Genomic DNA, 27,793 nt, shown 5'->3' with positions numbered 1-27,793 from the left:
CCGGCTCTCGCGAGACTTGCCATCAGTCAGAGCGCGGGGGCCGGCCGTGAGGAAAGCTGGAGTTGCGGGTGGGGAACATGTCGGAGTCCGATCTAGGCAGAAAGTGGGACCGGTGCATGGCCGACGCGGTGGTGAAGCTAGGTGAGCGGTTCTCTCTCTGGTAGGCCCTGGCTGGAGCCGAACGGCCCGAGCGCGGACGGAAAGCCGCAGGGGTCAAGCCGCGGCCTGCTGCAGCCCGGCGGGGCGCACTGTGCGGCGAGGGCGCCGACAGGTGACTGTCAACCCGGGCGTTGGGGACAGGCGGCGGGGCGGGGGTGGGGGTCTCCGGGGTGGATGGAGCATGCAGGCCCAGGGGAGCAGCGGCGCTCTGGGAGACGCACGCCGGGCAACTCTGCCACTCCGTGCCACATGTCCCCCTGGTCGGGGCGAGCAGCCTGCCGGAGCCACACTGCTTCACAGCTGGGAGGAAGCTGCCTTCGAAAGAAGGTCACAGCAGCCGCGGTGGGAATTGCTGTCATGCTCAACCTCATTTATCTGAACCCGACTCGGGTCTGAAATTGGAGATGGTGGGGATACTCCAGAGGAAGAATTAATTGCCCGGGACAATAAGATCGTGGCCACTGCTGGCCTCCTTGTTACCCCAGGTTGTCTTTCAACGCGCTTTCTGTGACGACATACTTTATGAGGTCAAGGAGGATCGAGGGAATCCCATTTAGTGATCTTGATACAGACGGTAGGCGCGCGGCTCAACACACTGTCTCAGAAATGTTTTGGCACGTTGTTGAGTTGGAGTCGGATGAAGGGACTGATCTGTGGCATAGTTGAGAATTTCCCCCAGGATTTCTTTTCTTTCTATCTTTTTTCATCTTAAAAAAATTTTTTTTAAAGATTTATTCATTTGTTATGTATACAGATTTCATTATAGATGGTTGTGAGCCAACATGTGGTTGCTGGGAATTGAACTCATGACCTTTGGAAGAGTAGTCAGTGCTCTTACCCTCTGAGCCATCTCTCCAGCCCTCTTTTTTAAAATATTTTTATTTAATTTATGTGCATTGGTATGAGGGTGTCAGATCTTGGAGTTACAGACAGTTGTGAGCTGCCATGTGGTTGCTGGGAATTGAACCCTGGACCTTTGGAAGAGCAGACAGTGCTCTTAACCACTGAGCCATCTCTCCAGCCCTCCCCCAGGATTTCTTTACTTCAGGTCTCGCTCCGGCTCGCTGTTGATCTTCCTTTCTTCCTTCTCTCCATCTTTCTCCTGTTGTATATGTGCGTACATGGCACCTTTGTCCGGCAGGTATTGATGCCTTCCGCCAGAGGTCGATGCTGGATTGCCTCCTCAAATAGCTTTTCTCCGTATTCATTATTGATGAATGATTGATTGATTGAGACAGTGTTTCACGATGTAGCCCTGGCTGGCCTGGAAAACAGTTTTGACCGGATTAGCCTTGAATTCTAAAACCCTCTGCTACTGCCTTGGGAGTGGTGGGATTATTAAAGGTGTGCACCGATACACTGACTCCTCTTTTATGGTTTGAAAGGGACTTTCACAGAAGCTGGAGCCCATCAATTTGCCAGAACTGGCTGTCAGTTGAGCTTTTATTGCCCTTCTCCCCATCCTCAGCACTAGGATTTTTGCTCAGGTGCTGGGGATTTGAGCTCCAGTCCTGATGCTTTGAAGGTCGGGCTTTATCCACTAATCTATTTCCCGCCCCACCCCCACCCCACAATTCTATATTAACATTTATTGTTGTAAATTAGATTCTTTCTTTCCTTTCCTTTCTTTCGTCCTTTCTTTCTTCTTTCTTTCTCTGCCGGCTCCCCCAGACAGGGTTTCTCTTATAGTCCTGGCTGTCCTGAACTGGTTTTGTAGACCAGGCTGGCCTCCAACTCCCTGAGATCTGCCTGTCTCTGCCTCCTGAGTGCTGGGATTAAAGGCGTGCTCCATCATGCCTGCCTTTTTCATTTTTGAGACAGGGTCTTACTGTATAGCCCTGGCTGGCCTCGAACTAACAGATAATGCCTGTCTCTTCCTCCTGAGTTCTGGGAATAAAGGTGTGTGGCATCACACATAGGTTCATATTTTATACTTCTTGCATGGAAATCTATTTAAGAGAATTTAGCATTATATCCTTAGATAAAGATATCAAGAAAGAATAAAACAATAAGCTCAGGAAAGCGGATGTGTTTTATGTTTTCTTTTTCTTTTTTTTTTGTTTTGTTTTGTTTTTCGAGACAGGGTCTCTCTGTGTTAGCCTTGGATGTCCTGGACTCGCTTTGTAGACCAGACTGGCCTCGAACTCACAGCAATCTACCTGCCTCTTCCTCCCTAGTGCTGGGATTAAAGGCGTGCGCCACCACTGTCCGGCTGTTTTATGTTTTCACTGTGTTCCCTACTCCCAGAAAGTGTAGTGTAGAAATTATTCAGGATGAATCAATAAATGGTGACTTGACCACAGTTACTTTTTGACTCCTGGATTCAGCCTGGATAATTGTGCCACGAGGGGCAAATTAGCAAACATCCTTGTGCCTGTTTTCCTCCTTTTAAGTTGTAACTATTGCTGTCTTAGAGTGGTCCAGAGGGCCAAATGGTCTGGCTTACTATTAGAAATGAATTCTTTTGGAAGTGGCCAAAAATATTTATTATGTAAGATGTATGGATGACTTGCCTGCATAAATGTCTGTGCATCGTATACACACCAGGAGAGATCAGAAGAAGGTGTTGGATCTGCTGGAGCTGGAGCTACAGTTGTGGGAATTGAGACTTGAACCTGGGTCCTGTGCAGGAGCAGCAAGCACCCTTAACCACTTAGCCAACCACTCTAGTCCAAAAGACTGTTTTTAATGGTTTGTAGTTTGAGAGAGGACTTAACATTTATATGCCAAGGCAGTATGATAAGGGAGTTTAGAATGCTCTTTGGAGTCTGCAGAGATGTGATTCAGTCACTCATTTTCTTCCTCATCTTTTTTTTCTTCGAGACAGGGTTTCTCTGTGTAATAGCCCTGGCTATCCTGGAACGCTCTTTGTAGACCAGGTTGGCCTCCAACTCACAAAGATCTGCCTGCCTCTGCCTCCTGAGTGCTGGTGTGCACCACCTCGCCCAGCCATTTCTTCCTCATTTTTATTTTATTTTATTTTTGCATTGGTTAAAGACTCTTCGTCAACCTGAAATGCGACATATTTTTGATCCCAGCACAAGAGGCATGGGCAGGAGGTGGGTCTCTTCCAATATGAGGCCAGACTGGGCTACGTAGGTAGACCTTGTCTCAAAACAAACACCTGTCTCCACAGAACTAAAGCAGAAAGATACATAAAATCCTTAGCACTGTGCCTGCAGGTATATAAGCAAGAGCTGGTGGGATGCAATATGTCGGTGTTGACGGGCATCTGAGGTAGTAGCAGTATCTGCAGTGAGTCTCGTGCTGCTGGTGGGTGTGGGCAGACACAAGTGGAGTAATGAAGTGAGGCTAGACTGTCTGAGAGCAGTGAGAGGGCATTGAGTAGTTTCTGCTGAATTGACTAGAGAGTGGCAGAGCCCTTCCAGCGAAAGACCTTTGTACAATGGCTTGGATTTGGGTAGTTTTTAAATTAAAAACAAAACAACAAAAAACGAGTGCTTTCAAACAAACTTGAAGTATAATAGGGGTTGTCCTTGACTTCCTGATCTTTCTGACCCTCCTCTTAATCCTGCCTCAGCCTCCTCAGTACTACCAGGTTCTCTAGACTTGGGTACAACAAAAAATATTTATTTATTTGCATGTATGACAGAGGGCATCAAATCCCATTACAGACGGTCATGAACCACCATGTAGTTGCTGGGAATTGAACTCAGGACCTCTGGAAGAACAGACAGTGCTCTTAACTGCTGAATCATCTCTCCAGCCCATAGTAGCTATTTTTATGACACATGAAATGTTTAAGCTAGCCCATCTTCTGCGTAGTGCTTCCCCCCCTGACCCCCCAGACATGATTTCTCTGTGTTACTCTGGCTGTCCTGTGGACTCACTTTGTAGACCAGAACGTGAGCCACCATGCTCGGCTTTGTGTAGTGCTTAACTGTCTTCATTTCTTAGAAGGATAACACCAAGATTGGAATTTTCCTTCATGGTAAAACATTTGTAAACTGTATTTATTTTGTGTGTGTTTGTGCCAGGGTGTACATGTGGAGTTCAGTGGGACAGCTTGTACCAGTTATATCCCTCACAGTGTGGGTGCTGGGGATACTCAAGTCACCACGCTTGGCAGCAAAGATGTTTACTCTCTGAGCCATCGCCCTGGTCCAGTGGTAAAGTGTGGTCAGAGTTTGGAAGTAGCTGGGTGGTGGTGGTGTACATCCTTAATCCCAGTACTGAGGAGGCAGAGGCAGAGGCAAGCGGATCTCAGGGTTTGAGGTGAGCCTGATCTTCAGAGAGTGTTATAGGACAGCTAGGGCTACACAAGGAAACCCTGTTCTGAAAAACAAAACAAAAAAACCAACCAAAGAAATAATTTGAACCAGGTGTGGTGGCGTATATCTTTAATCTCAGTACCCTGGAGGCAGAGGCAGGTGGATCACTGTGAGTTCGAGGCCAGCCTGGTCTACAAAGCGAGTCTAGGACAGCCAAGGCAACACAGAGAAACCCTGTCTTGGAGGGGGAAAAAAAAAAAGAACTTGAAAATGAAACAGAAGAGGAGTACACATGCGCCTCCTCACACTGAGTAACACGATAGAACTGATCCTACATCTGAAATGTGGGGGAAGAAAGAATCACTGCAGTGCTCTGGCTTTGCAGACTGTAGAGAAGCCACTGTGACTGGACAGCATCCATTATGAGCTCCTCTCAGTGCTGGGGATGGAATCCAGGGCCTTGCATTCTACCTCTGAGCCATAACCTCAGCCCCAAGAGGACTCTTTCCTTCAAGTGTTGTACAACTGGGTACTTTAGTTTCTTGTTTTGTTTTTATTTATTTATTTATTTATTTATTTTTGTTTTTCGAGACGGGTTTCATTGTATAGCCTTGACTGTCCTGGACTCACTTTGTAGACCAGGTTGGCCTCGAACTCAGAGCATTCTGCCTGCCTCTGTCTCCCAAGTGCTGGGATTAAAGGCGTGTGCCACCACCGACGGCTTATTTTGCTTTTCAAGATAGGGTTTCTCTGTGTAGCCTTGCGGGGTGGTGGTGGCGGCATGCAGTAACCCCTCCCCCACGATTGTATTCTTGGGGACCGAGCTGAGGCCCTAGAGCATATGCTCTCTATGGCAGACTGCAGACCCCCCTCCTAGTCTTGCCCTTCTCTTTGTCACATTGAGTCATAGATTTGACATTGTCTGTGTTGGCAGCCCTGCTGATACTTAGCATGTTCTTCAGTGTCCCTTTTGCTGAGGTTGCACACTCATTTTCCCTAGGAGTGATTGTTTCCATCTGAAATTTGCAGTTTGTTTGTGAACTGGATTGCTCATCTCCTGGAACAACAGTTTCTTTAGAAACAGAGGCTGTCCTGCTCTGGATCCCTACCAACCCCTGGGCTGAGGGAAGGACACGGCAATTGTCAAGTGAATGGCATACATTGTTGAGAATTTTGGAGCCCGTATTATCTGCCCATACCTGAGACTCGGAGCATGTTTATTAACTGAATCAATTAGCACTTAAATGAAAAAGTCAAGTATATTTTGTGTCAATTTTTGCTAGCTGACATACTTAGTCATGTGTCTTTGAGCTCTTTGGGCTCCCCCCTCCCTGCAAGACAAGAGTTTCTCTGTATAGCTCTGGCTGTCCTAGAACTCACTCTGACTTCTAACTCAAAGATCTGCCTGCTTCTGTCATGTGCTGCCATCACTTCCTACCGGGGCTTTTTTTTTTTTAAGCCAACTTTTATTTTTTTGTTGGATATAAGTTATGGTCAAGAGATCTTAGCATTGAAGTAGTATTAAAGCCTTTAAGGCAAAGGCAAGAGGATTGCCACAAGTTCAAGTCCAGGCTGGTCTACATAGTGATTTCCTCAAGACTACATGGCAAGACCTTATCTCAAACAAACAAAAAATAAAAAGTGGTGTAAGAAATATTTGGGAGTGGTCGAGTGAGAGCAGAGAGAACTTTGGTGTTTAAACAAACAGAGGGTGTTATTGCTTTAAGAGTAGTGCCAAAGCCTTATTGCAGGAAATTAAAAAGGAGTGAAGAATATTACATTTTATGAATGGCATGTTCCATTAGTTTTATGTGAATGCGTCATTAATGGTTTTTGCTAATTTTATGGATTTATTTTAAATTTTATCAGATTTATGGGCTGCTCAGTTTTCTTTCTCCACTCAGTTCAAGGGCTGTGCTGCTTGTTTCTCTTATGTGTTTAGTGGTTCATGACGGTATGACAGCATGAAAAAGACACAAAGTTGTTTGGTTTCGGTTTTTGAGACAGGGTCTCTCTGTGTTGCTCTGGCTGGCCTGGGACTCACTGTGTAAACCAGGCTGGCCTCCTTACAGAGATGGTCTGGTCTGCCTCCCTGGGCCTGGGATTAAAGGCATTGCCACCATTCAGCTAAGGCACAAGTGTTTCTGTGTTAGTGGGCGTGGAAGGTAGAGTACCCAAGGACTGCAGGAGGCCTGGTTGTTCTGGTCTCTGCAGATCTGGTGCCCTCACTTCTCTGGGCTGCATGGAAGATTATTCATATCTTCCCTCCCTTCCTCTCCCCCTCCCCCCTACTTCTCTCTCTCTCCCTCTCTCTCTCTTGTCACATGTTCAAGTCTACATGGAGGCAGAGATGGAAGGATAGACATGCCTTCAAGGCCAGCCTGGTAGGCTATAGAATGAGACTCTGTCTCAAACATAAAATAGAATAAAATAGAGTATAGTTCCTCAAATATTTTACTACTAGTCATTGTTACAAGCCCTGGGAGGAAAGGGTTGCATACATAATGAGATTCTGGGAAAGAAAGGAATGACATCAAGTTCTTTCTTGAGAATATGTAGACTTTTAGAAGGTGTATTTGGAGAAGGGCTGAATTCCAGGCCCCAGAAACTGTCCTATGTCCTAGAGGGAAAATCTGAGCCAGGTGCCTGTAATCCCAGCACTTGGGAGGCAGAGGCAGTGAATCTCTATGAATTTGAGCCTGATCTATAGAATGAGTTTCAGGACAGTCAGGGCTCCACACAGAGAAACTCCGTGTTGAAAAAATTGTGTCTATGTATGGGTCTGTGCACGTGGATGCAGGTGTCCTGGAAGCCACACCTCATTGGCGTTGGATTTACAGGCCGTTGTGAAGATGCAGCATGGGTGCTAGGAGTGAAACTTGGGCCATCTGCAAGAATAGTGCAGTGCTGGGCCATCTGTCCAGGGGTGTGTGTGTGTGTGTGTGTGTGTGTTTATCATGTCTGTAGAGACTCTCTTGTGATGGGTTCGTGTAAACTTGAAATGTAGTAGATTCTGTTAACACTCTAAAACTAACTTCTAGAAAGTAGCGTGTCTGTATCTGCTGATCTTCAAAAAACTGCTTTGTTGGCCTAGAGAGATGGCTCAGCACAGAAGAGTACTGTCCAGAGGTTGTGAGTTCAATTCCCAGCAACCACATGGTGGCTCACAACATCTGTTATGGTATCTGACTGATTACCTACCTCTTCTGGTGTGCATGAAAACAGAGCACTCATATATAAAATAAATAAATAAATCTTAAAAACACAAAACAAAACAAAAAACTGCTTTGTTGCTGGATGGTGATGGCCCATGCTTTGGATGGCAGAGGCAGTTGGATCTCTGAGTTCAAGGCCAGCCTGATCTACAGAGTAAGTTCCAGGACAGGCAGCCAGGAATACATAGAGAAATCTTGTTTTGAAAACAAAACAAAACAGAAAACCCCCAAACCAACCAACCAAACCAAAACCTCCAAACCCTCCAAACCTTTGCTTTGTTGAGCTGTATTTCAGGCATTTTAATTTTCATTTGAAGTATTCACAAGCTCGTCCAATCAGCCCCAGTCTTATTTCAGGATACTTGTTCCTACAACAGAAACCCCAGACAGTTGTTCCCATTTGGATCTCCCAGCCCTGCTCCAGTAGCTACTCTGACAATGTCCAGTTTTTTGTTTTTTTGTTTTTGTTTTTTTTAAAGATTTATTATTTATTATTAGGTATACAGTGTTCTGCCTGCATGTATACTGTAGGCCAGAAGAGGGCATCAGATTATATTACAGATGATTGTGAACCACCATGTAGTTGCTGGGATTTGAACTCAGGACCTTTGGAAGAGCAGGCAGCACTCTTAACCACTGAGCCCTCTCTCCAGCCCACAATGTACGGTTTTTAACCTGGGTGTCAAGAATTGGAACTTGGGTCGCCATTCTTGAGCAGTAAGTGCTCTTACAGAACTGCCCCCATAATCCTGTTAATATTTTTGACTGTTCTGAATAATGTTGCTATGATTAAGTGACAAGGTTCATGTGGACAAAGTTTTCATCGCTCTTGAGTATGTATCTAAGAGCAAAACTGCTGGATTGTGTGGCAGCTTGGCTTCTCACTGAAGGAATTACTGGCTGTTGTCCCTTAAGGACATGGGAGAATTTCAGATTTCAGAAAAATCACTCAGGTACATGGGAATAAACTGGTGGGGGTGTTGGGCAAAAGGAAAGTGGGAAGTTGGTGAGTGTGCTACAGTAGAATCTGGCTGAGGCGAACAGCAGAACTTAGGAGCCCAAGGATGGCAAGCTGATCCAAGACAGTGGTACGCTGAACCTCTATGTTGCTGTTGATGACTTATGCCTTTGTGCTTGGCCAGAGGTGGGTCCCTGGTTATCTGCAGCTCAGTCAGTAGAGGGGGAAGTTGCCCAGTGTTTGCTCATGAAAACAGAGGGTTTGGCCTTGTCTTTTGGTTGCTAGGAAAGCAGAGAATGTGACTTAGCCTGACCTGCTTCCCGCTTAGCCCACAGAGCCAATAATCAAGTCTAGTTAGGTTGATTGTTTAAAGCTGTTTACTAAACATTTTACTGAAAGAAGCCGTTGAGTGAAGTCATAGAAAAAGAAAGCCGATTGATGGCTTTTCTTAAAGTACCGAGTTCGGGTTCCACAAGCATTGGTGGCTCACCAGGAAGTACCTATTGGTACCCCATGTTTGCAGGTTGATACCTGGCTCTTCATGGTGTGGTATCAGGCTAAACTAAATGCTTAACAGGCTTTGGTTCTGTATTGTTGGGGTTTCAAATTAGTCCATGCTTGTTGATGAATTGGCAGTCATGTTTTGTTGGCTCTGTTTTCCAAAACAATGGGAGCAAACTTTTTTTCTGTTTGTAGCAGCAGTGTAAAGAACGGACACTATGATGGTCCTGGAGGAGAATTCCGTGCAGGCACTGCAGGGTAATGTAATTAGGCCCTGTGTGCGACTTGAAAACATTGCAATTGTGTGCTGCTGTGGTTTTATGCTTTCCTGAAATGTGGCCTGAAACCGTTTATTAGTAAATATGTTGGATTGCTTTCTTTGGCAAGTGTATTTCAGGATTGAATCCAAGTAAAAATTTAAACATTTACTTATAGACGTTGTTTAGTGTGGTAATAATTTTACTGTGGCTATTGACCTCCTAGTGAAATGTTTGGGCACTGCTCCACTTGAGCTGGTTTGAGTCTGAGGGAGGGAGGAAAAAGCAGCTAACATTAACAGAATACTCAGTGCTGCCATGTTTGGTACATGGACAGTTTACCTGTTTTTGATATTTGTTTTGTTTTGCTTTTAAACTAGAAACAAACTCATGAGAGAAATTGATAGTTTCTTCTTTGAGAACTGATCCTCCTCTGTAGCCATGGTTAGCCTGTGTGTCCATTCTGGCCTCTAACTAACAGACATTTTCTGCCATGGTTTCCTCAAGTCCTGAGATCACAGGCATGTATCACCACACCCTGCTAGTGTTTTGTATTTTTAGCAAGAGAAATACTGCTCCAAGCTTGCATAGGAGGTATTAAGAAGCTGGCTTGTTGGTTTGGCTTTTGGTGCTGTGATCAGACCTGAGGCTGTGGTGCATGCTGCGTCAGACTCTATCACTAACCTCACCTGCTGATTTTAAAATCTGCACAAGGGCCTGGAGAGATGGCTCAGTGGTTTAGGGCACTGGCTACTCCTACGGAAGGTCTGGAGTCCATTCCCAGCACCCACATGGTGGCTCACAACCATCCATAGCTCCGGTCACAGGGGACCCAGTGCCTTCTTACCTCACTGGACATGCACATGGTACACATATTTGCATGCAGACAAAACAGTCATATGCATAAAACAAAATAAACCCCAAGTTAAAATGATAAAATTTATAAAATTAAAAAAGTAAAATCTATGTAAAATTATAAACAGTTGTAATTGACAAAAGGGATTTTTGTTATTGTTTTGTTTTTAGACAGAGTTTTACTGTTGTCCAGGTATTGAATTTGGAGTAATCTTCCTAGAACTGAGCCCAAGTCCTAGGATTATAGGTATTAGCAAAGGACTTTTCAACAAAAACAGCTGGGGACTTATATTACCTTCCGTACAAAGCAGGGTGGTACTGAGGAAGCATATGCACATAGACTAGTACAGAGTCCAACATAGGCCCAGGAATGTGTGGCCAGTTCATTTAATGGGGAGAGGAAAATCTGTTCAACACACTGCAGGCACAGCTGTGTCCACACAGAGACAGAATGGACCTGACCTGTGTAAAGCTGAAACCGCAAAACATTCAGAAGGAAACAGAGAGGAGTCTCTGTGACCAGGCTCGGAGAAAGGCTCCTAGGGCACAAAAAGCAGCATTTACAGAGAAAAGGTACACTGAGTCTGCTCACATTGTAAAACTGATTTTCCTTTTTTTTTTTTTTTAAAGATTTATTTATTTATTATGTATACAATGCACATCAGATCATATTATAGATGGTTGTGAGCCACCATGTGGTTGCTGGGAATTGAACTCATGACCTCTGGAAGAGCAGTCAATGCTCTTAACCGCTGAGCCATCTCTCCAGCCCCCTGATTTTCCTTTTTAAACATTTTTCGAGACAGGATTTCTCTGTGTTACCCTGGCTGTCCTGGACTCATTCTGTAGACCAGGCTGGCCTACTCACAGCAGTCCCCCTGCCTCTGCCTCCTAAGTGGTAAGATTAAAGGTGTGTGCCACTGTGCCCAGCATGCAGTTTCTTATGAAGTGGTGTAGCTAAGAGAAATGAGGGCAAGGCCAGCCACACAGGCACACATGAATGTCCCTAAGCCCCAGCCTAGAAACAACCAGATTGTCTACCTGCTATTGAGTAGATGGACTAGCTTTACACTGAGAAACTCAGTAATAAAAAGGATCTCACTGCTAGCATCTATGAGGATACAATTTCAGTTATGTATACAATTTTAGAAAATATACTCTTATATAATGAAAGGAAGTAGGTAAGTGATAAAGGAGAGGGAGGAACAGGTCATAGAGGGGTACCAGGGGTGGTGGTGTTTGTTGATTGTGGTGCTGGCTGCACAGGCATGTACGTATGTCGTGTGTGTGCACGCATGCCATGGCTTGTGAGTGGAGGTCAGAGGACAGCTTGTGGGAGTTGGTTCTTTCTACCATGTGTGTTCTGGTCCTTGGGCTTGGGGACAACTTGCCTTTATCTTGCTGGCCCAAAATGTGTATGGGGCGGGGGTGCTGAGTTGTTCGGGATGGAACCTCATGCATGCTAGGTTAAGTGTTCTGTCACTAACAGCTATATGCGTTCCCAATCCATGCTTGGGTAAGAGATTCTAATTGAACCTGTGGGTCACACACAAGAGATGTGAAAAGAGCAGGGGACTCCTGGGGAAAGAGTGTCAGTAAGAAGGGTAATAGAGGTCATATGAAACTGGTAAACAACGAACACGCAGACTATGAAGAAAAACAGAAATGAGAATAGTATTTTAAGTCTGTGTATGATTGTATGTATGTGTTCATGTATATGAATGTAAACACATATGTGTCACATGGTATGTGTGTGTAATAGAGAACAACCTGGTGTGTTAGCTGGCCCTTGTCTTCCATAGGGTCTCCTCTTCGCTGCTATGCAAAGCAGACTATCTGGACCAAAGGCTGGAGATTCTCTTTCCACCTTCAATCTCTCTACAGGATTGCTGGGATCACAGATATGTACTACCCTTTACTTGGGTGCTGGGGATCTGAACCGAGGTCTTCATGCTTGCTTGGCAAGTGTTTTGCCTATTGAGCTATCTCCCTATTCATAGACAATAACTGTTTTTCAAAAAAAAAAAAAAAGTGTGCTGAGCATGGTGGCGCACGACTTTAGTCCCAGCACTTGGGAGGCAGAGGCAGACAGATCACTGTGAGTTCGAGGCCAGCCTGGTCTACAAAGAGAATCCAGGACAGCCAAGGCCAGCACAGAGGGACCCTGTCACAAAAACCAAAAAACCAAAAACAAAAAAAGTTTGAGATTGTCACTATGTGACTCTGGCTGGCCCAGCACTTGTTATATAGTATAGATCAGGCTGGTGTCCAACTCAGAGATCTACCTGCATTCTAGTAGTTTCTTTAGCTTGTCATTTTTAAAACAACAACGCTAATTTGAAATATTGGGGCAGCAGAGAGGGAGCAAGAGCCTAGGTGTAGACTTGAGCACACAGGGGTGAGTGTTGATGACTAAGGGGGTCTTCCTGGAGGAGGCAGTCCTAGAGGCTAGTGGGCCACTAGTGATGTATGAGGGGGATGGTAGGACAGGGGAGAGCGAGAGGCATGGTGGCATGGTGAATTGTGTAAAGTTGGGTCATTTGTCCAAGTCTCTTTTGTGGTAGGATAGTGAAACTGGTTCATAGTTGACAGCTTGAGAGAAGCTGGGCCCCATGCCAGCTTTTTGTTGTCATTCAGACTATGATGTTGAAATCTGTTATTTGTAGAAATTTGTCTTCAAATCAGAATAAACGCCACCAACCTTAGCTTTTCACAAAGGCTATAGTTTAAGTACAATTTCAAATTTTATGTTTGTAGCTTCTGCTTTAGAGTCTTTTCTTCACTTAGTTTCTAAGAACTAAGTTCCTGAGTTCTTTGTTAGAGAGGTCTGTTCTGAGGCTTGCAGCACCCTGCAGTTAAGGGCGGCAGAGCTGTGCTGGAGGACAAGCTGCTGGTGCTGGTTCCTCACCTTACAGTCTGCTAGATGTGAACAGCAAGAAAAGGTGGCTCCTCACAGAAGCCCCGAAAATTCCAGCAGGTCTATCCAACACCTTTGCCGACACCTCTGTGTGGAAGCCAAAACCATCTGTTCTGGAGCTGGAGACATGGCTCAGTGGTTAAAAGCATGTACTGTTCTAACAAGGACCCAAATTCAGCTGGGTGGTGGTGGCCCATGTCTTGGTGGATCTCTGAGTTCAAGGCCAGCGTGGTCTACAGAGTAAGTCCGGGAAAGCCAGGGCAGCAGAAAGAAACCCTGTCTTGAAAAACCAACCCAACCAACCAACCCACCTCAGAGGACCCAGGTTCACTTCCCATATAGAGCCCAGGTCAGAACACTTGTAACTAAAGCTCCAGGGGATCTGATGCCCTCTTCTGGCTTGGCAGGCATGTGATACACACACACACACACACACACACACACACACACACACACACACAGTAATTTTTTTTTCAGAGAAAGAGTTTCTGTAGCCTTGGCTGTGCTGGATTCACTTTGTAGACCAGGCTGGCCTCAAACTCCCAGTGATCCACCTACTGTGAGTTCGAGGCCAGCTTGGTCTACAAAGTGAGTCCAGGACAGCCAAGGCTACACAGAAACCCTGTCTTGAAAAACCAAAACCAAAACAAAACACAACAAAAAAGACAGTTTACCCATGTGTGACTGAGGGCAAGTATTTAACCCTGCTGTGACTTACTTTCTCTTCTCTGAAATGGGGCATATAGAAGTTTATTGTAGGTGTTGGAGAGATGGTGGCTCAGCTGTTAAGAGAACTGGCTGTTCTTCAGAGGTCCTGAGTTCAGTTCTCAGCAACCACATGGCGGCTCACAACCATCTATAATGTGATCTGATGCCCTCTTCTGGCCTGCAGTTGTACATGCAAACAGAGCACTCATATATATATAAAAGTAAGTAAATCTTTTTTTTTAAAAGAATTTTATTGTAAAGATTAAGTGAGGAAATTGAATCCAGGAATACAAGTGCCTACCTACTGAGGGCTTTTTTTGTTTTGTTTTTGTTTTTCGCGACAGGGTCTCTCTGTGTATCCTTGACTACCCTGAACTCACTTTGTAGACCAGGCTTGCCTCAAACTCATAGCAATCCACCTGCCTCTGCCTCCTGAGTGCTGGGATTAAAGGTGTGTGCCACCACTGCCCGTGCCCTACTGAGGGCTCTTCACTGTGCTGTTGTGAGTGTGGGTGTTCGGCCTGGTTATATGTCTACACCATGTGTGTGCAGTGCCTGAAGAGGCCAGAAGATGGGTTAGGTCCCCTGGGACTGGAGTTACAGATGCTTGTGAGTGCTGGGACTGTGACCCAGGTCTCTGGAAAAGCAATCAGTTACTCTCAACTGCTGAGCCCAGTGTAGATGGTGTGAAAATTGGTCAGATTTAAGGGAATTTGCTGTTAAAAAGAAATTACTGCGCCAGGCGGTGGCCGTGCATGCCTTTAATCCAAGCACTCAGGAGGCAGGTGGATCACTGTGAGTTCGAGAACAGCCTGGTCTACAAAGTGAGTCCAGGACAGCCAAGGCTACACAGAGAAACCCTGTTTCAGGGGAAGAAAAAAAAAAAAAAAGAAAAGAAAGAAAGAAAAGGAAAGAAAGAAAGAAATTACTGCCTATTATGAATAGAGTTCTCCCACACCCCACCCTACCCCACCCCACTCCTCTCTCTGTCTCTTTCTTTCTTTCTCTGTGTCTGTCTGTCTGTCTCTCTATCTCTCTCTCTCTCTCTACACACACACACACACACACACACACACCATCAGTTGTTAGGTAGTGTAATTCTGCTAGTGAAACATCTCTTGCACTTCAAGTTGTTCTGCACACCTGTTGGAGTGTAGCTTTCCCACCTCTTTAGGAATGTCGCTGCTTCTGTAGATGACCTGGCATTTCTCTCCAGCCCCACGCTCTCCTGGCTCTGTGCAGTCATACAGCCTAGGCCTTTGTTGTGCCTTTTCAGGTGTGTGTGCTTGAGTGAGTCACTTATCCCCTCTGAATTGTGTCTTCCAGTAAGATGGGTTCATAACAAAGCTTCCAAGGTGACGCAGCGTGCACCACTGCTAATCTTAGAGCACTTGATGTGTTTATCTAAACTTGATAATTCTGTGTTTTATTTTCCTCCTCTTTGAGCTGCTTCTCATTTTCCCATATAGTGTTTCCACATGGGAATAAATTAATTGCATGTCAGTAAAATGTCTACAGCCACGTTTCTTGCCTTATGCCTTCTTGAGGGTTGTGTGGCCATTAGTGAAGTGTGTTCTGTAGGTGCTGCTTTAAAAGACCTTCTGGGTTTCCTCCAGCAGAGCACTCCCATAATGACGTCCACACTCGCCCTCCGCGCCTCTGCTGCCTGCTCCTCCTACTCTCATCAGACATTTGCCCACACAACGTGCTCCAGTAAAATTACACAGACAGCCAACCTCTTAGTCTTCTTTCTACAGAACCCAAACAAGAGTGACTCCTGAGAGTGGGTCTGCACAGCCCCATCACCACTACCTGGTCTTTCGTCTGTCCCCAGAATCTTTTTTTTGCCTAATCATAGGACTTAGCATTTTCCTGTGGACCCTTGGGACAGCCTGCCTTTGCCTCGGAGGATTAAGTAGCACAACTTATAGCTGACTTATAACTGTACTTTTTCTCTTGTAAATCGGGCGTAGAGCATCTTTCATAAATCAGGAATGCTTCTTGGAAATGTGTTTCTCATTGAAGTCGTCCCAAGTGTTCTTTTCTATAAAAGCACACTCTTTTTTTTTTTTAATTTTATTTTTAAATTTATTTTATTTTTTAATTATTAATTTATTCTTGTTACATCTCAATGGTTATCCCATCCCTTGTATCCTCCCATTTTTCCCTCCCTCCCATTTTCCCCTTATTAAAAGCACACTCTTGTTTGTTCTGTGGTAACAAATGCTTTTGACTGTAATAGCATTGATAGAAACATGTTTGACAGGAAAACGTGCCCATTATAAATAGGTCAATGTGGTTTAGTCCATTTTAGTGTGTAAACACAGCTTTATTATTATTTACCTATTTTATTCTTTTTTGGGGGGGGGTTTCGAGACAGGGTTTCTCTGTGTAGTCTTGGTTGTCCTGGACTCACTTTATAGACTAGGCTGGCCTTGAATTCACAGAGCTCCACATGCCTCTGCTAGAGTGCTGTGATTACAGGCTTGTGCCACCAATACAGCTTTATTAAACAAGATAATTCTTGGGAAATCATTACATTTTAAAGCAGAATGATCTAGTTGTAACAAAGCTGAAGAGATCATCTGTTAAAGAGTTGGTGTGGTGGTACTCATCTTATAATCCTAGAGATTGAGGTTCAAGGTCAGCCTAAGTGACACAACAAAGCTGTGTACACACACACACACACACACACACACACCCCTTGTGTGTTCATATAAGCAGATGCTAATAATGCCAATGAAATATAGACAATTGTTCTGACCATGTCCCCCGGATGGGGAGACCTGGTGGCACTCAGAGGAAGGATAGCTAGTTACCAAGAAGAGACTTGATATTCTGAGAGCATGTATAGGGGGAGGAGGTCTCCCTCAGTCACAGACATAGGGGAGGGGAGAAGGGGAGAAATGGGAGGGAGGGAAGAATGGGAGGAAACAGGGGAAGGGCTAACAATCGAGATGTAATATGAATAAATTAATAAAAAAAAAGAAATATAGACAATTGTTCTGAGTAGGAAATAACAGATTTTAAGCTATACCTCCTTGCCTGATGAACGTGATCCTGTGTGAGTCAGCGGACTGTACTCTAAGAGGATTAACTGTTATGCTTTTGACATCTTTGAGTTCTATGATGACAATGACAGAGCTTAAGACTACTTATGGAACTCTTGAGCAGGCAGCACTAGAGACTACAGAGCTGTAATACAGCAACCCTTGGAGGCAGATGAGCAGGTTGGGGCTGTGCTTGGTAAAGTGACTCAAAGTTGAGGATTGCCTTGGGGCCACCATGCCACTGTCAGGAGAGTAGCTCTCCAGGGTTAATTCTTGTCTATTTTGTCAGACATTGTTGGGCACACAGTGGTTAAGACATTAAAGACTGGGGGATTTCTGGAGCTTCTAACATTTGTAAACCACTAGTTGAGTGGTACATGAGTTTTTATTTTCTTCATAATACTGATACGAGCTCTACAAGTCAAGTGGAGTTGCCTTCTAGTTTTAATTTATAGATAACTATGCTGGTTTCAGACTTATTGTTGTTTAAAATGTTAAATGTACACTAAGGTGAGGTCTTAGTAATGGTCATTTAGGAAGTTTTTGTGAGGCTGTACAGTGGTGGCACACACTTTTAATCCCAGCACTCAGGATGCAGAGGCAGGTGGACCTCTGTGAGTTCAAGGCCAGCCTGGTCTACAGAGTGAGTTACAGGGTAGCCAGGGCTACACAGAGAAACCATGTCTCAAAAACCAAAACAAAAATTTTGTTGTTGGTAAATAAAAAGAATCTGTAATATCCCCTCTTCTGCATGTGACCTCCAAGATGGTCTTGCTGTGTTGTACAGCATGGCCTTAAACACCTGTGTTCCCTCTTCCCTCAGCCTCAGAGGTAGCTGGGACTACAGGCTTGCAGCCTTTAACCTCCAGTGATTTTTAAAAAAATGTTTACTTCCAAATTGTTTATTGGATTTATTCACCTTGTTTTATGTGAATTATGTTTGTGTACCACATGCATGCTTGGTGCCTGTAGAGGTCAGAAGAGGGCACTAGACACCCTGGAACTAGAGGGTTTGTTTGGTTGGGTTTTTTTGTTTGTTTGTTTTTGTTTTTTGTTTTTTGAGTCAGGGTTTCTCTGTGTAGCCTTGGCTGTCCTGGACTCACTTTGTAGACCATGTGGCCTCGAACTCATAGCGATCCACCTGCCTCTGTCTCGCGAGTGCTGGAATTAAAGGCGTGTGCCACCACGCCTGGCTGGGAACTAGAGTTATAAATGCTTGTGAGCCACTGTATGGGTGCTGGGAAAACAAACCTTGGTCCTCTGCAAGAGCAGCCAGTGCTCAGCCTCTTAGCCACCTCTCCAGGCTTTCCCCCAACCAGTGTTTTTTAGAAATGCCCTACAGTGAATTTCTGTGTGACTTTTTGTTCGTTCTGGGCCTGATCCTCCCTAGTTGGAAGCCTGACACAGTTGCAGCCTCTGCAGAGTGGGCTCCTGCCCTGCTCCAGCTTGTGCTGTGCAAAGGCTGATACTGAAAGCAGCTCAGCAGTTCATGGCGCTTGTTTGGAGATTCCTGTAGGCTGCGTTTCCTGCCCATCTGCAGTGACTTGAACTTTGTACCTGGTCTGTAGCCTGCAGACCAGATACTGCACTCACCTGAAATTGCCTTTAACTAGAAATGCTCATAATAACTTCCGACATACGTTTCACTCCATGTTTACCTAGTGATGGCCTACAATGCGCACTTGACAAGGCTTGCTTCAAGGTGCATTTAGGCATAAGATAAATCTGCACTGCATGTGTTAGTTGTTAGACATCGCATTCTGTATTCTTTCTGTTAATCCGTGTCAGGGGCTGGAGAGATGGCTCAGGGGTCAAGAACACTTACTGCTCTTGCAGGGGACCTGGGTTTGGTTGTCAGCACCTGCATGTCTGATGCCCTCCTCTGACCTCCACAGACACCAGGCACATACTTGGCGCAAAACATAAACAAAGGCAAGACATCTGTACACATAAATAAGTAATAAAGTCCTTAATATTAAAAACAAACAAACAAGCAACCAGTGTCATGGGCCAATAATTGCTAGGCTAGTGAAGGTGTTTGAGCTCCATCCCCAGGACTCAACCAGTTAGTAGGGAGAGCAACTCCTGCAAGTCATTCTTACACACACACACACACACACACACACACACACACACACACACACACAGACACGAATGTAATAATAGTAACTTAAAACCCAGTACCAGATGAACAGTTACGGAACTGCTTCATCCCCCAAAAATGTTTCTTTGCCGATAACTGACACCTTCTCTACGCGCCCATAAGCTTGCATGGTTAGAATGACTTGAAACACTATCTTTGAAAGGATTTGTGCCAATGCTTTTTCCTCTTGAAAAAAAAATGGCTGCAGAAAACATGGGCTCGGGACCTAATGTCAATTCCATAATGCTTCTCTGTTGTTTTTCCCCTTGGCCCTCTCTCTCTCTGACAACTGGACTTTGCCATGTGGAGATGTGTGCTGATAAGCTGTGCTCTGTACCTGAGGGTTCTTTGTCATTTTAGACAGTGTGAGCTTTTGAGAGCTCTGAGCCGAGGAGGCAGAGTTATATAAACTGCATTCATAGTTAAATATTTGCTTCCAGGGGGAGGTGAAAAATGCTTTGTACTTTTTTCCCTTTGGCTTTTTCCTCCGAAAGAGCTTGTCATGCAACAACAAGAAAAAGTGGCCAACGGCAGAGAAGGCTCTTCTCTTTCTGTGTTGGTTTGTTTTTATTGTAAGGCAAACCTTTCCTGTTTTATTGTTCTAAAGCTTAAACCTGGCCTAGAGGTGCCAGTCTTGAGTGGAAGCAGCTGCAGAGGCGTCTCCAGGCCAGGTGGGACTGTCTTTGAAGCAGCACACTGCCTTTTCAAAGAAAACTGAGGGAGGGAGGGAGCCAACTAGCGAGGGCTTGATTCCTTAGAGCTCATCAGCATTCCACTGTTGTCATCTCTGACTGCAAGTGTGATATTAAGGTGAAAAAGACATGAAATCCTTTTTCTTGTTAGTTTGTCTTAAACGGAAATGGCAGGTGGACTTGCTGTTAAGAATTTAAAATGTAGCAGCCCCTCTAATTAAGTCAACAAAGACAGTTCCTTGAGAACTGGTTTTGGCTGATCTGTCTGGGGTTTTGAGCTCAGTTATACTGTCAGATAAGTCCAGTTGGCAGGAGCTGGCTAGCTGGGTGCATATTTGGATTCTTGAGATGGAGGTTCATGGTTGGTGTGGGCACGTCTCATCTTTTGATTGAGTGATGCTGGTAGGAGTTGGCTGAGCATCGTTTGTGGTCTGTTGCTAGGAAGCCTTGAGCATCAGAGAGCTTGCTTTCTTTGGGAAAAATGGAAGAGCAGGCAAGGAGTCAAAGGGACAAAAAAAATGCCTCAGTAGTTTCCTTTGCCAAAAAGTCGGCCTTGGTTGTAGGCTGACCTGCTCTCACTGACTTGCTTCTGTGAGCCAGTCGAAAGCCTTTACCTCATTCTCCTCTACTGACCCTACACTGCAGCTGCCAGGGGTGAGGCAGGCTGCCTGAAACCAAACCTCCTGCCATTCTGTAAGCCAAGCAAGCAGATTCCAGGCCTTGCTGTAGCCAGGTAGTGGCACCCATCCTCTGAAGCTCTTCAGTCCTGCCAGGTAGACTAGTCTGTGATCTCTATGGTAGGATTAGTCTGGGAAGGAATCTGAACAAGCCCTTGGCTTTGTGTGGGCTTGTTACCAGCCTGGTTGCCTAGCACTCTGGGCTGTGTTTTAACTGTTTCGTACTTCATTCTTTTAGAAATCAGGACACTCCATTCATTTCCTGTGGAAGGCAGTGTTGGTGGCCTGAAAACCGAGGAGAATACTGTGTCTGGATGTCCTAGGCACAGTGGCAGAGTCAGGCCCACTTGGCTGCTTTATAAGCAATAGGTTGTTTGGGAGAAGTTATTTTCTACATCTGGAAAACAGAGGTATACTACGCAGAGGTTTTAGTTTTGAGGCAGGGTCTCATGTAGCACAGGCTTGTCTTGAGCTTGTTATGTAGCTAAGGATGGATGGCCTTGCACTCCTTCTTAGCCTCTTGCCTCCATTCTCACGTTGAGATTATAGGATTGCACTAGCACGCCGGAAACGGTCTTTTTTATTTAAAAAGAATTTTCTTAGGCTGGAGATGGCTCAGTGGTTAAAAGCACTGATTGTTCTTCTTGGCAGAGTGGGTGTAGGTTGCCCAGGTTCAGTTCCCAGCACTTACATGGCATCTCGCAACCATCTGTAACTCCAGTTCCAGAGGATCCAATTCCCTTCAAGAGTGTCTAGGCATGTACATGGTGCTCAAGACATACATGCAGGTAAAACACTCATTCCATAAAATAAAATGAAGAGACTTTTCTTAGAAAGGAGGTGCTGGCTACTCATGAGTAGCATTCAATGCTAATTCTCTTTCCTTTCATTATGCCAACCTCAGTTGGCTACTTACCAGAACAACCTTGGCAAACTATTTTCCCAAGATTTTTTAAAATGGAAATTTGAGGTGGCATTACTGATTTTTCAGATACTAAATTTTAAATTTGGAAGCCATTCCTTTAATGCCAGCACTCGGAGGCAGAGGTAGTCAATCACTGTGAGTTTGAGACCAGTCTCATGTACAAAGGGAGTTCCAGGACAGCCAAGGTTATTAACACAGAGAAACCCTATCTTGGGGAAAAATAAAAAGTTTTGTCTTTTGCTACAATTTGACATTCTCCCCCTCCCCCCAAAATATACAGTCCTAGTCCTACACTCATTCCTTGGTTAGAATCATTCATAACACCATCTCCCAGCAATCCACCTGTCTCTGCCTCCTGAGTGCTGAGATTAAAGGCATGCGCCACCACTCCCTGGCTGACCTCAATTTTAAGAACCCACATTACAAAGAAATAAAAGCCCAGCTTTGGAGATGTGCTTGTAAGAGAGGTGGGGTTAGGTGGACCTGTTGGGCTCCCTGGACACTTGCCTAACTTACTTGGTGGGTGAACTCTAGGCCAACGAGAGACCCTTTTCTAAAAAACAAGTTGATGGTTCTTTTTTGGTTTTTCAAGACAGGGTCTCTCTGTTAGCCTTGGCTGTCCTGGACTTGCTTTGTAGACCAGGCTGGCCTTGAACTCACAGAGATCCACCTGCCTCTGCCTCCCGAGTACTGGGATTAAAGACGTGAGCCACCATGCCCGGCAAGTTCTTGAAGAACAACAGCTGGGGTAGTTCTCTGGCCTCCACACATGAATGTGAGCATATACACACTAAGCAAATAAGTAAATTAATAAAAAGAAACCATTTTATGTGAGTAATCCCATATAAATTGTGCATGAGTGACAAAAAGAGTTGCTGGATCAAAAATACACTATGAAAACATACCTTGCTTGCTCATATTGAGGTTTCCTGTCTTCAGAGCAGAAAATTTTGCTTGAGGAATTCTCTGAGGCTTTGTATTGTACTACCTGGAGAATATTCTCTCTTACACACACACACACACACACACACACACACACACACACACACACACACACACACACACACACACACACCTCTGCCCGTGAAGTCTCTATGTCTGTGATATTCTGGAAACTGAACATAGGACCTTGTGCCTATGAGGTAGGTGCTGTACCACTGAGCCACACACCAGCACAAGACTGGTTTGTGCCAATGCTTTTTCCTCTCTAAAAGTGTGGGTGCACACTAATAATCCTAGCTGAGGCTACGCTGGACTCCAAAATAAGTACCATGCCAGCCAGGGCTGCTCAGCAAGATGCTGCTTCAGAAAGCAAAACAGCAGCAAAAGCTTAACAGATTTCAGCAGCACAAGCCTGGAGACATTTGTAGCACATATGCAGTTTACTCATAAAGATGTTGATCCAAGGCTCTGCTGGGTCATGGAGCAGACACAGAATATCAGAACAATCTGGGCATGTAATCCCAGTAGGGCTAAGGTAGGAGGATTTGGAATTGGAGGATATCCTGGGCTACAGAGCCAGACTCTGTCTCAAAACCAAAACAGCATCAGAGTTCATGAAGTGAACATGCTGGTCTATAGGTCTGCAAAGAAAACCATCCAGAGCTTGGCACTCATGGAGAAGTGAATTCATGTATGTTTATGTGCATGTAAGAATCATGTGTCAGTAGATAGGGTGGGGTGGTTCCTTGTCAAATGGTTCTGTAGACACTTTTCATTCACTTGAGAACATACAGCTAGGTCCCATGCTGATTGCCCTCAACATTGTTAACTTAAGGTGGGCTTCAGTTTCTGCGCAGGTCTGTTGCCTTGCCCTCTCTGTTTTTTAAGACTTCGTTTCTCTGTGTAGCCTTAGCTGTCCTGGACTTGCTTTGTAGACTAGGCTGGCCTTGAACTCACAGAGATCCGCCTGTCTCTGCCTCCTGAGTGCTGGGATTAAAGGCGTGCGCCTCCATGCAGAGGTTCTGAGGTTGGCCATCAGAACAAGGTTTTGACAAAGTCTGACTCAGAGCCTTTTCCAAGCTGAGATTCCGAGTGAGGGAATAACATGGCTTGGGGTGCAGCACCATGTTAGAGCCCTTGCTTGCCATGTGTGGGAGCTTGGCGTAGGGTCTCAGCTCTAAGGGAGGAAGCGCTTCTCCCTGTCTCGACATTGACTTATGTGATAGTACAACCTTTGGGAATTGTTTGAGACCATTCCTTCCTCCTCAAAAAATGGTAAGTGTCACCCCAAGAACCAAAGTGACTCCCATATGAAGTAGGAGGCTGAGCGTCAGAAGTGCAGAAAGAGTCTAGAGCGACCTCTTAGGCTCCCACCCTGTAACACTCCAAGACAAAATGGCAGGAACAAAGCATCTCATTTCCTGCACCTGCAGTAACCCTGACAGTAAGAAAGGGCAGCAACCAGACAGCAAACCTCCCAGTTATCCACCTGGTCTGGAGTGTTGGTTTGTTGAGGGTCACTGGATCACTACAGTGTGATCCTGTTTTCCATTTCTTGCAGGTACTGGCTTTGGATTAGGAGTTGTTTTCTCACTCACCTTCTTTAAAAGTAAGTGACGCTCACTGGCTCCTCACTGCAGTGTCTGTGTGTACTAACCCTGCTAACCCATCCATTGTACAATGAGCTAGGTGGAGAATGTGGACTCAGTCTGCATGGGTTGGCCATCTCCAGTGTTCCCTGGGGGTGGTGAGTCAGGGTTGTCTGGTGTTTAAGCATGACATCCTTTTAAAAGCCTGTGTTTCATGCTGGCCAGTCTGCATGCCCACATATTTCTAAAGTGACCTGGAGATGAAGTTTGCTGGCAGTGAAGGCAAGTGGGCCAGAGGTGCTCTTACCTCCTCCTCAGAGTCTGAGCAACAGGCTAGCAGGATCTCCTTCTTGGGAAAACTTAAGTTTGACTGTTGACTAGACTCCAAACAGGTCACTTTGACCTCTTTCCGTGGAGAACTGACAAGGACTGAAGTAGAGAATTGTAGAGATATGTGAGTGAACTCCATGGCTTGCTGTATAGAACCAAAGCTTGTGGATGCTGGTGAAATTAACAGTTAAGCAGTTCTAACACCTTACCAACAGATGTTCCTCTGACAAGATTAAGAAACTAGTTTAGGTGCACAAATGACAGCAGGCTGGGCTATTTGCACTTAGTAGCCCTGGCTCTTAATGAGCGTGCTGGATTACAGTGCTGTGCTGTCACCAGTCAGTCTGCAGTAGGGTGAATGCTAAGCGTTTGGGAATATACTAAGCACGCATGTTGGGCTGGGGCCCTTTCTGCTCTTAACAGTTCCCTGTTGGGATTTCTTTTCTGCTCAATAGGAAGAATGTGGCCATTAGCCTTTGGTTCTGGCGTGGGATTGGGGATGGCCTACTCCAACTGTCAGCATGACTTGCAAGCTCCATATCTTCTACATGGAAAATATGTCAAAGTAAGTGCAAGATTGATATCTCTCCCTTGCAGAATTCTTCAAAAATTTGCTAATTTTGTTGTTTTATTTTTATTTTATGAATATGGGTGTTCAGTTTGCATGTATGTCTGTGTACCATGTGCATGCTGGTACCCATGGAGGCCAGAAAAAGGGCATCAGATCCCTTGGGACTGGAGTTACATACATGGTTGTGAGCCACTGTGTAGGTGTTGGACTGGGGTCCTCTGTAAGAGCATTCATTCTGTCAGTTCAGGAGGAGGCTGGGTGGCACACCGACCTGGGGGCAGGGCCTTCCACTGCTCCCAGTTCTTCACCTTCCTGGCAGCAGAACCTGGCTGAGGCTGGACAGCAAGGAGCAGGTGGAGTGTTGGGTCCGTGCATTGTTGTGTTTCCATTCTTCCAAGCTGACTTGTGCTGGATGATAGACAGGAGGTGATTATGCATATTAGGCATTTAAAGGCTGGGAGGTACTGTGGAAAATATTACATTTTCTACAGTCTTGCACACACTGCTCTAAAATGGCCTCGTAACTTCATTTGGACTTGAGTCTGTGCCTGGATGTTGTCATCCTCCTCTCTGCCATGTGGCATGGCTGGCTGGATTGTGACAACTGCTGGGTAAGCACTGGCTGGGTTCTGTGCAGCAGCCTGGGGCCTTTCTTCATAGTCTTTGTTTCCCCTTCCCAGTGGATTGTCCGGGAGGTGCTACACCACTACCACCCCCAGCAGAGGGGAAGAGTTACAGAGGTGAGGAGGGGGCTAGACAGACCAGCCTTAGCAGCTGCTGGCCCAGCTGTGCCTGGTACTCACCTCCTGGTCAGGACTAACTGTCCATGCCTGTACCTTCTGCTCTTCTCCCTCTCAGCTGGGGAGCCTCTGCTTGTGGAACTGATGAGTTAGCAGTGATTGGAGGCATTGGTCCTGAGGTCTATATGGTCTCCTGCTGGTTCTAACTGCATGTCCTTGCTTCATAGGAGCAGTGACTTATGCCGAGAACATCCCAGTGGGAGGAAAGAGAAACCATGTTTATTCCTCAGGAATACTGAAGTGCCCTGGAGTGTGCTGACGTCCTGTGACAGTGCCATCAGCAGTGCTTTCAACTCCAGCCACTGTTTATGTGTTTGAAACCAAGTCTGTTTCTTTTGTATTTTCTCTTTGGAAATTGTAAGGAGGTGGTCTTAAATAAATTAAAAATGGGAAGCCCAGTGCAAGACCTTCATTCCTTTCTATGGCAGGAGGAGTCTCTTTGAATGGCCTATAGCTGTGGCCTCTCTGACCTCCTAAAGCCACAGTAGGCATGTCCTCCCCACTCCCCGTAGTGCATGGCCTACCTGGAGAGCAGTGGTACCCCTGTGCAGTGATGGGCATGGCCAAGTCTTCTGGGGCGCTCCCCAGATGCTGCTTTAGGCCTGGGCACTAGCTCCCCAGTGGACCGTGGCTGGTCTCCACCATACGTGCTGTGCTGGCGTCTGTTCCATTGATGTCAATTCCAATGCTGCATGGGACTTGGTGCAGTCTCAGCTCTGGCCACAACCTGAATGGAAGGACATGCTGAGGTTTGAGGTCAAATGACCACTGCAGTGGCCCTGACTTTGTTCTTGTGGGTTCGTGAGGCATGACATAGAGTATTCCGCTGTGTACAGCACACTCGGGCTCGGGCTGTTGTGGCGTCCACTGTGAATGCTGTGGACGGTAGAAGCGCTTGCAGCTGGGGAAGGACAAGCAGGTCATGATCTAGAGTGCAGAGGGTCCAGCACCTGGCACGCTGATTAGACCTCAGCCTTTGGAGGAGCTTGGTGAGTACGTTCAGCGTGGCCTCTTCCCTCCCTCTGCTTTTCCCTCCCTTATTCTTTGTCCCACTTCCCTTTCCAGGCCGTGGACCTGAATAGGTGGCAGGGGCGCTCTGCCAAAGATGGGTTGTACCCAGGACAGCAAGTCATGTCCATGGCATGCTTCAGCCACTCCGGTGTTTTTCATGTGGCTCTCTTAGCCCCTGCAGAGCAGTCCATGCCATTAGGAGAATGTCACACAGTTACCCTCTTCCCTTCCAGCTCTCCTCCATATTTGCTTTATGTAGTAGCAACCCTCTAATTCCCCCTATTTTCTGCCTCCAGAGTCAAGAGTGACAGCCCATCCCCATTCCAAAAAGACAAAGGGAAAGCTGTGCTCTCAAATCTCTAGACTTGAGACAGGAACACGGAGTGGACGGAGACACAGAATTGAACTCCTGTCTCTAAGTAGGTGTTAGGCCTCTGTTTGCACAGTTCTGGTCCCCCCCCAGCACCTTTAGAGTTCTGCAGAAGTGCCCAAGGAACCAGTGCCCTGTGGGAGGAAATGGTTCTGGACAGAAGCCAGGCAAAGGAAGGCTGATGTTTGTCTTAGTCCCAGAGTTCTCTGTAGTCCCACCTTGTAGCTCTTACAGAGAGCGTTGGAAGCACAAAGCCTGATCTTGTCCCCGAGGCCCTGCCCCCACCTCAGATGAGCCTTCAGAAGGTTCCAGCTTGTTGGCAAATGAAAGCATTCTGTTTTACTTGAAGTTTCATTCGAAATTCAAGTCCTCTGGGGGCCCTGGTCTCTTGTGGGTTTGCAAAGCTTTGACTTCACCTCTCCTCTGCCCTTCTGGAACCAGACACAAGGAAATTCATGGGTTTGAGGAGCCAGTGATGGGCACCCAGCTGGGCATGGGATACTAGGGCAAAGCTGTGGCGCCCCAGAAGTGGCCTGTGCTGCCAACATATATAAATACATATAGTCTGAACTTGACACTGTATAATTTGGCCCAGAACAATATGTATTTTGAACTCATTTAGATGGATGACTTTTGCATTCTGAGTGGCTGGGAACCTTTATTGGGGCACATTTGCTGTCTACAGAAGCGTGCCTTTGTTCTGGGATGTGGCCTCGGAACACTTTGCTGAGCTGTCCCTTTGAGTGAATGTCACCCTCTCACCACTTTCAAAGGGCCCAAGAATGCAGTCCCACAATTCTGCCGCAGGAAACAGACACTGGGGTGAAGGAGATGGCTCTTGTTTTTGCTGTTGGTTCTCAAACTTCTATTTACATTTTAAAAAATGTAACC

The 27,793-nt window shown here is 45.8% G+C and overlaps 2 protein-coding genes across 2 annotated transcripts in view; both read left to right on the top strand.

The window, feature by feature from the left end:
• On the top strand, positions 1-25,919 carry Micos10 (mitochondrial contact site and cristae organizing system subunit 10). The gene is made up of 4 exons (XM_051172231.1): positions 1-141; positions 23,793-23,840; positions 24,606-24,715; positions 25,689-25,919. The coding sequence occupies exons 1-4, from the start codon at positions 78-80 to the stop codon at positions 25,695-25,697; spliced, it is 231 nt and encodes a 76-aa protein (XP_051028188.1). The 5' UTR covers positions 1-77; the 3' UTR covers positions 25,698-25,919.
• The window catches only part of Nbl1 (NBL1, DAN family BMP antagonist), a 49,366-nt gene continuing 21,573 nt past the window's right edge, over positions 1-27,793 (top strand). The window contains exon 1 of the mRNA XM_051172229.1: positions 1-141. The gene's annotated coding sequence lies outside the window, so the exon portion shown is untranslated. The remainder of the gene's footprint in view (positions 142-27,793) is intronic.

This window comes from Acomys russatus, chromosome 29 (genome assembly GCF_903995435.1).
Source record: "Acomys russatus chromosome 29, mAcoRus1.1, whole genome shotgun sequence".
Taxonomy (NCBI): domain Eukaryota; kingdom Metazoa; phylum Chordata; class Mammalia; order Rodentia; family Muridae; genus Acomys; species Acomys russatus.
This window is presented reverse-complemented; position numbering and strand designations above follow the sequence as displayed.

What these genes read in the sequence shown, in the direction of transcription:
- Micos10 (XM_051172231.1), top strand. Translation starts at nt 78, where the DNA reads ATGTCGGAGTCCGATCTAGGCAGAAAGTGGGACCGGTGCATGGCCGAC. An exon ending in CGACGCGGTGGTGAAGCTAG is followed by an intron (nt 142 to 23,792) that starts GTGAGCGGTTCT and finishes CATTTCTTGCAG; the next exon opens with GTACTGGCTTTGGATTAGGA. An exon ending in CTCACTCACCTTCTTTAAAA is followed by an intron (nt 23,841 to 24,605) that starts GTAAGTGACGCT and finishes TCTGCTCAATAG; the next exon opens with GAAGAATGTGGCCATTAGCC.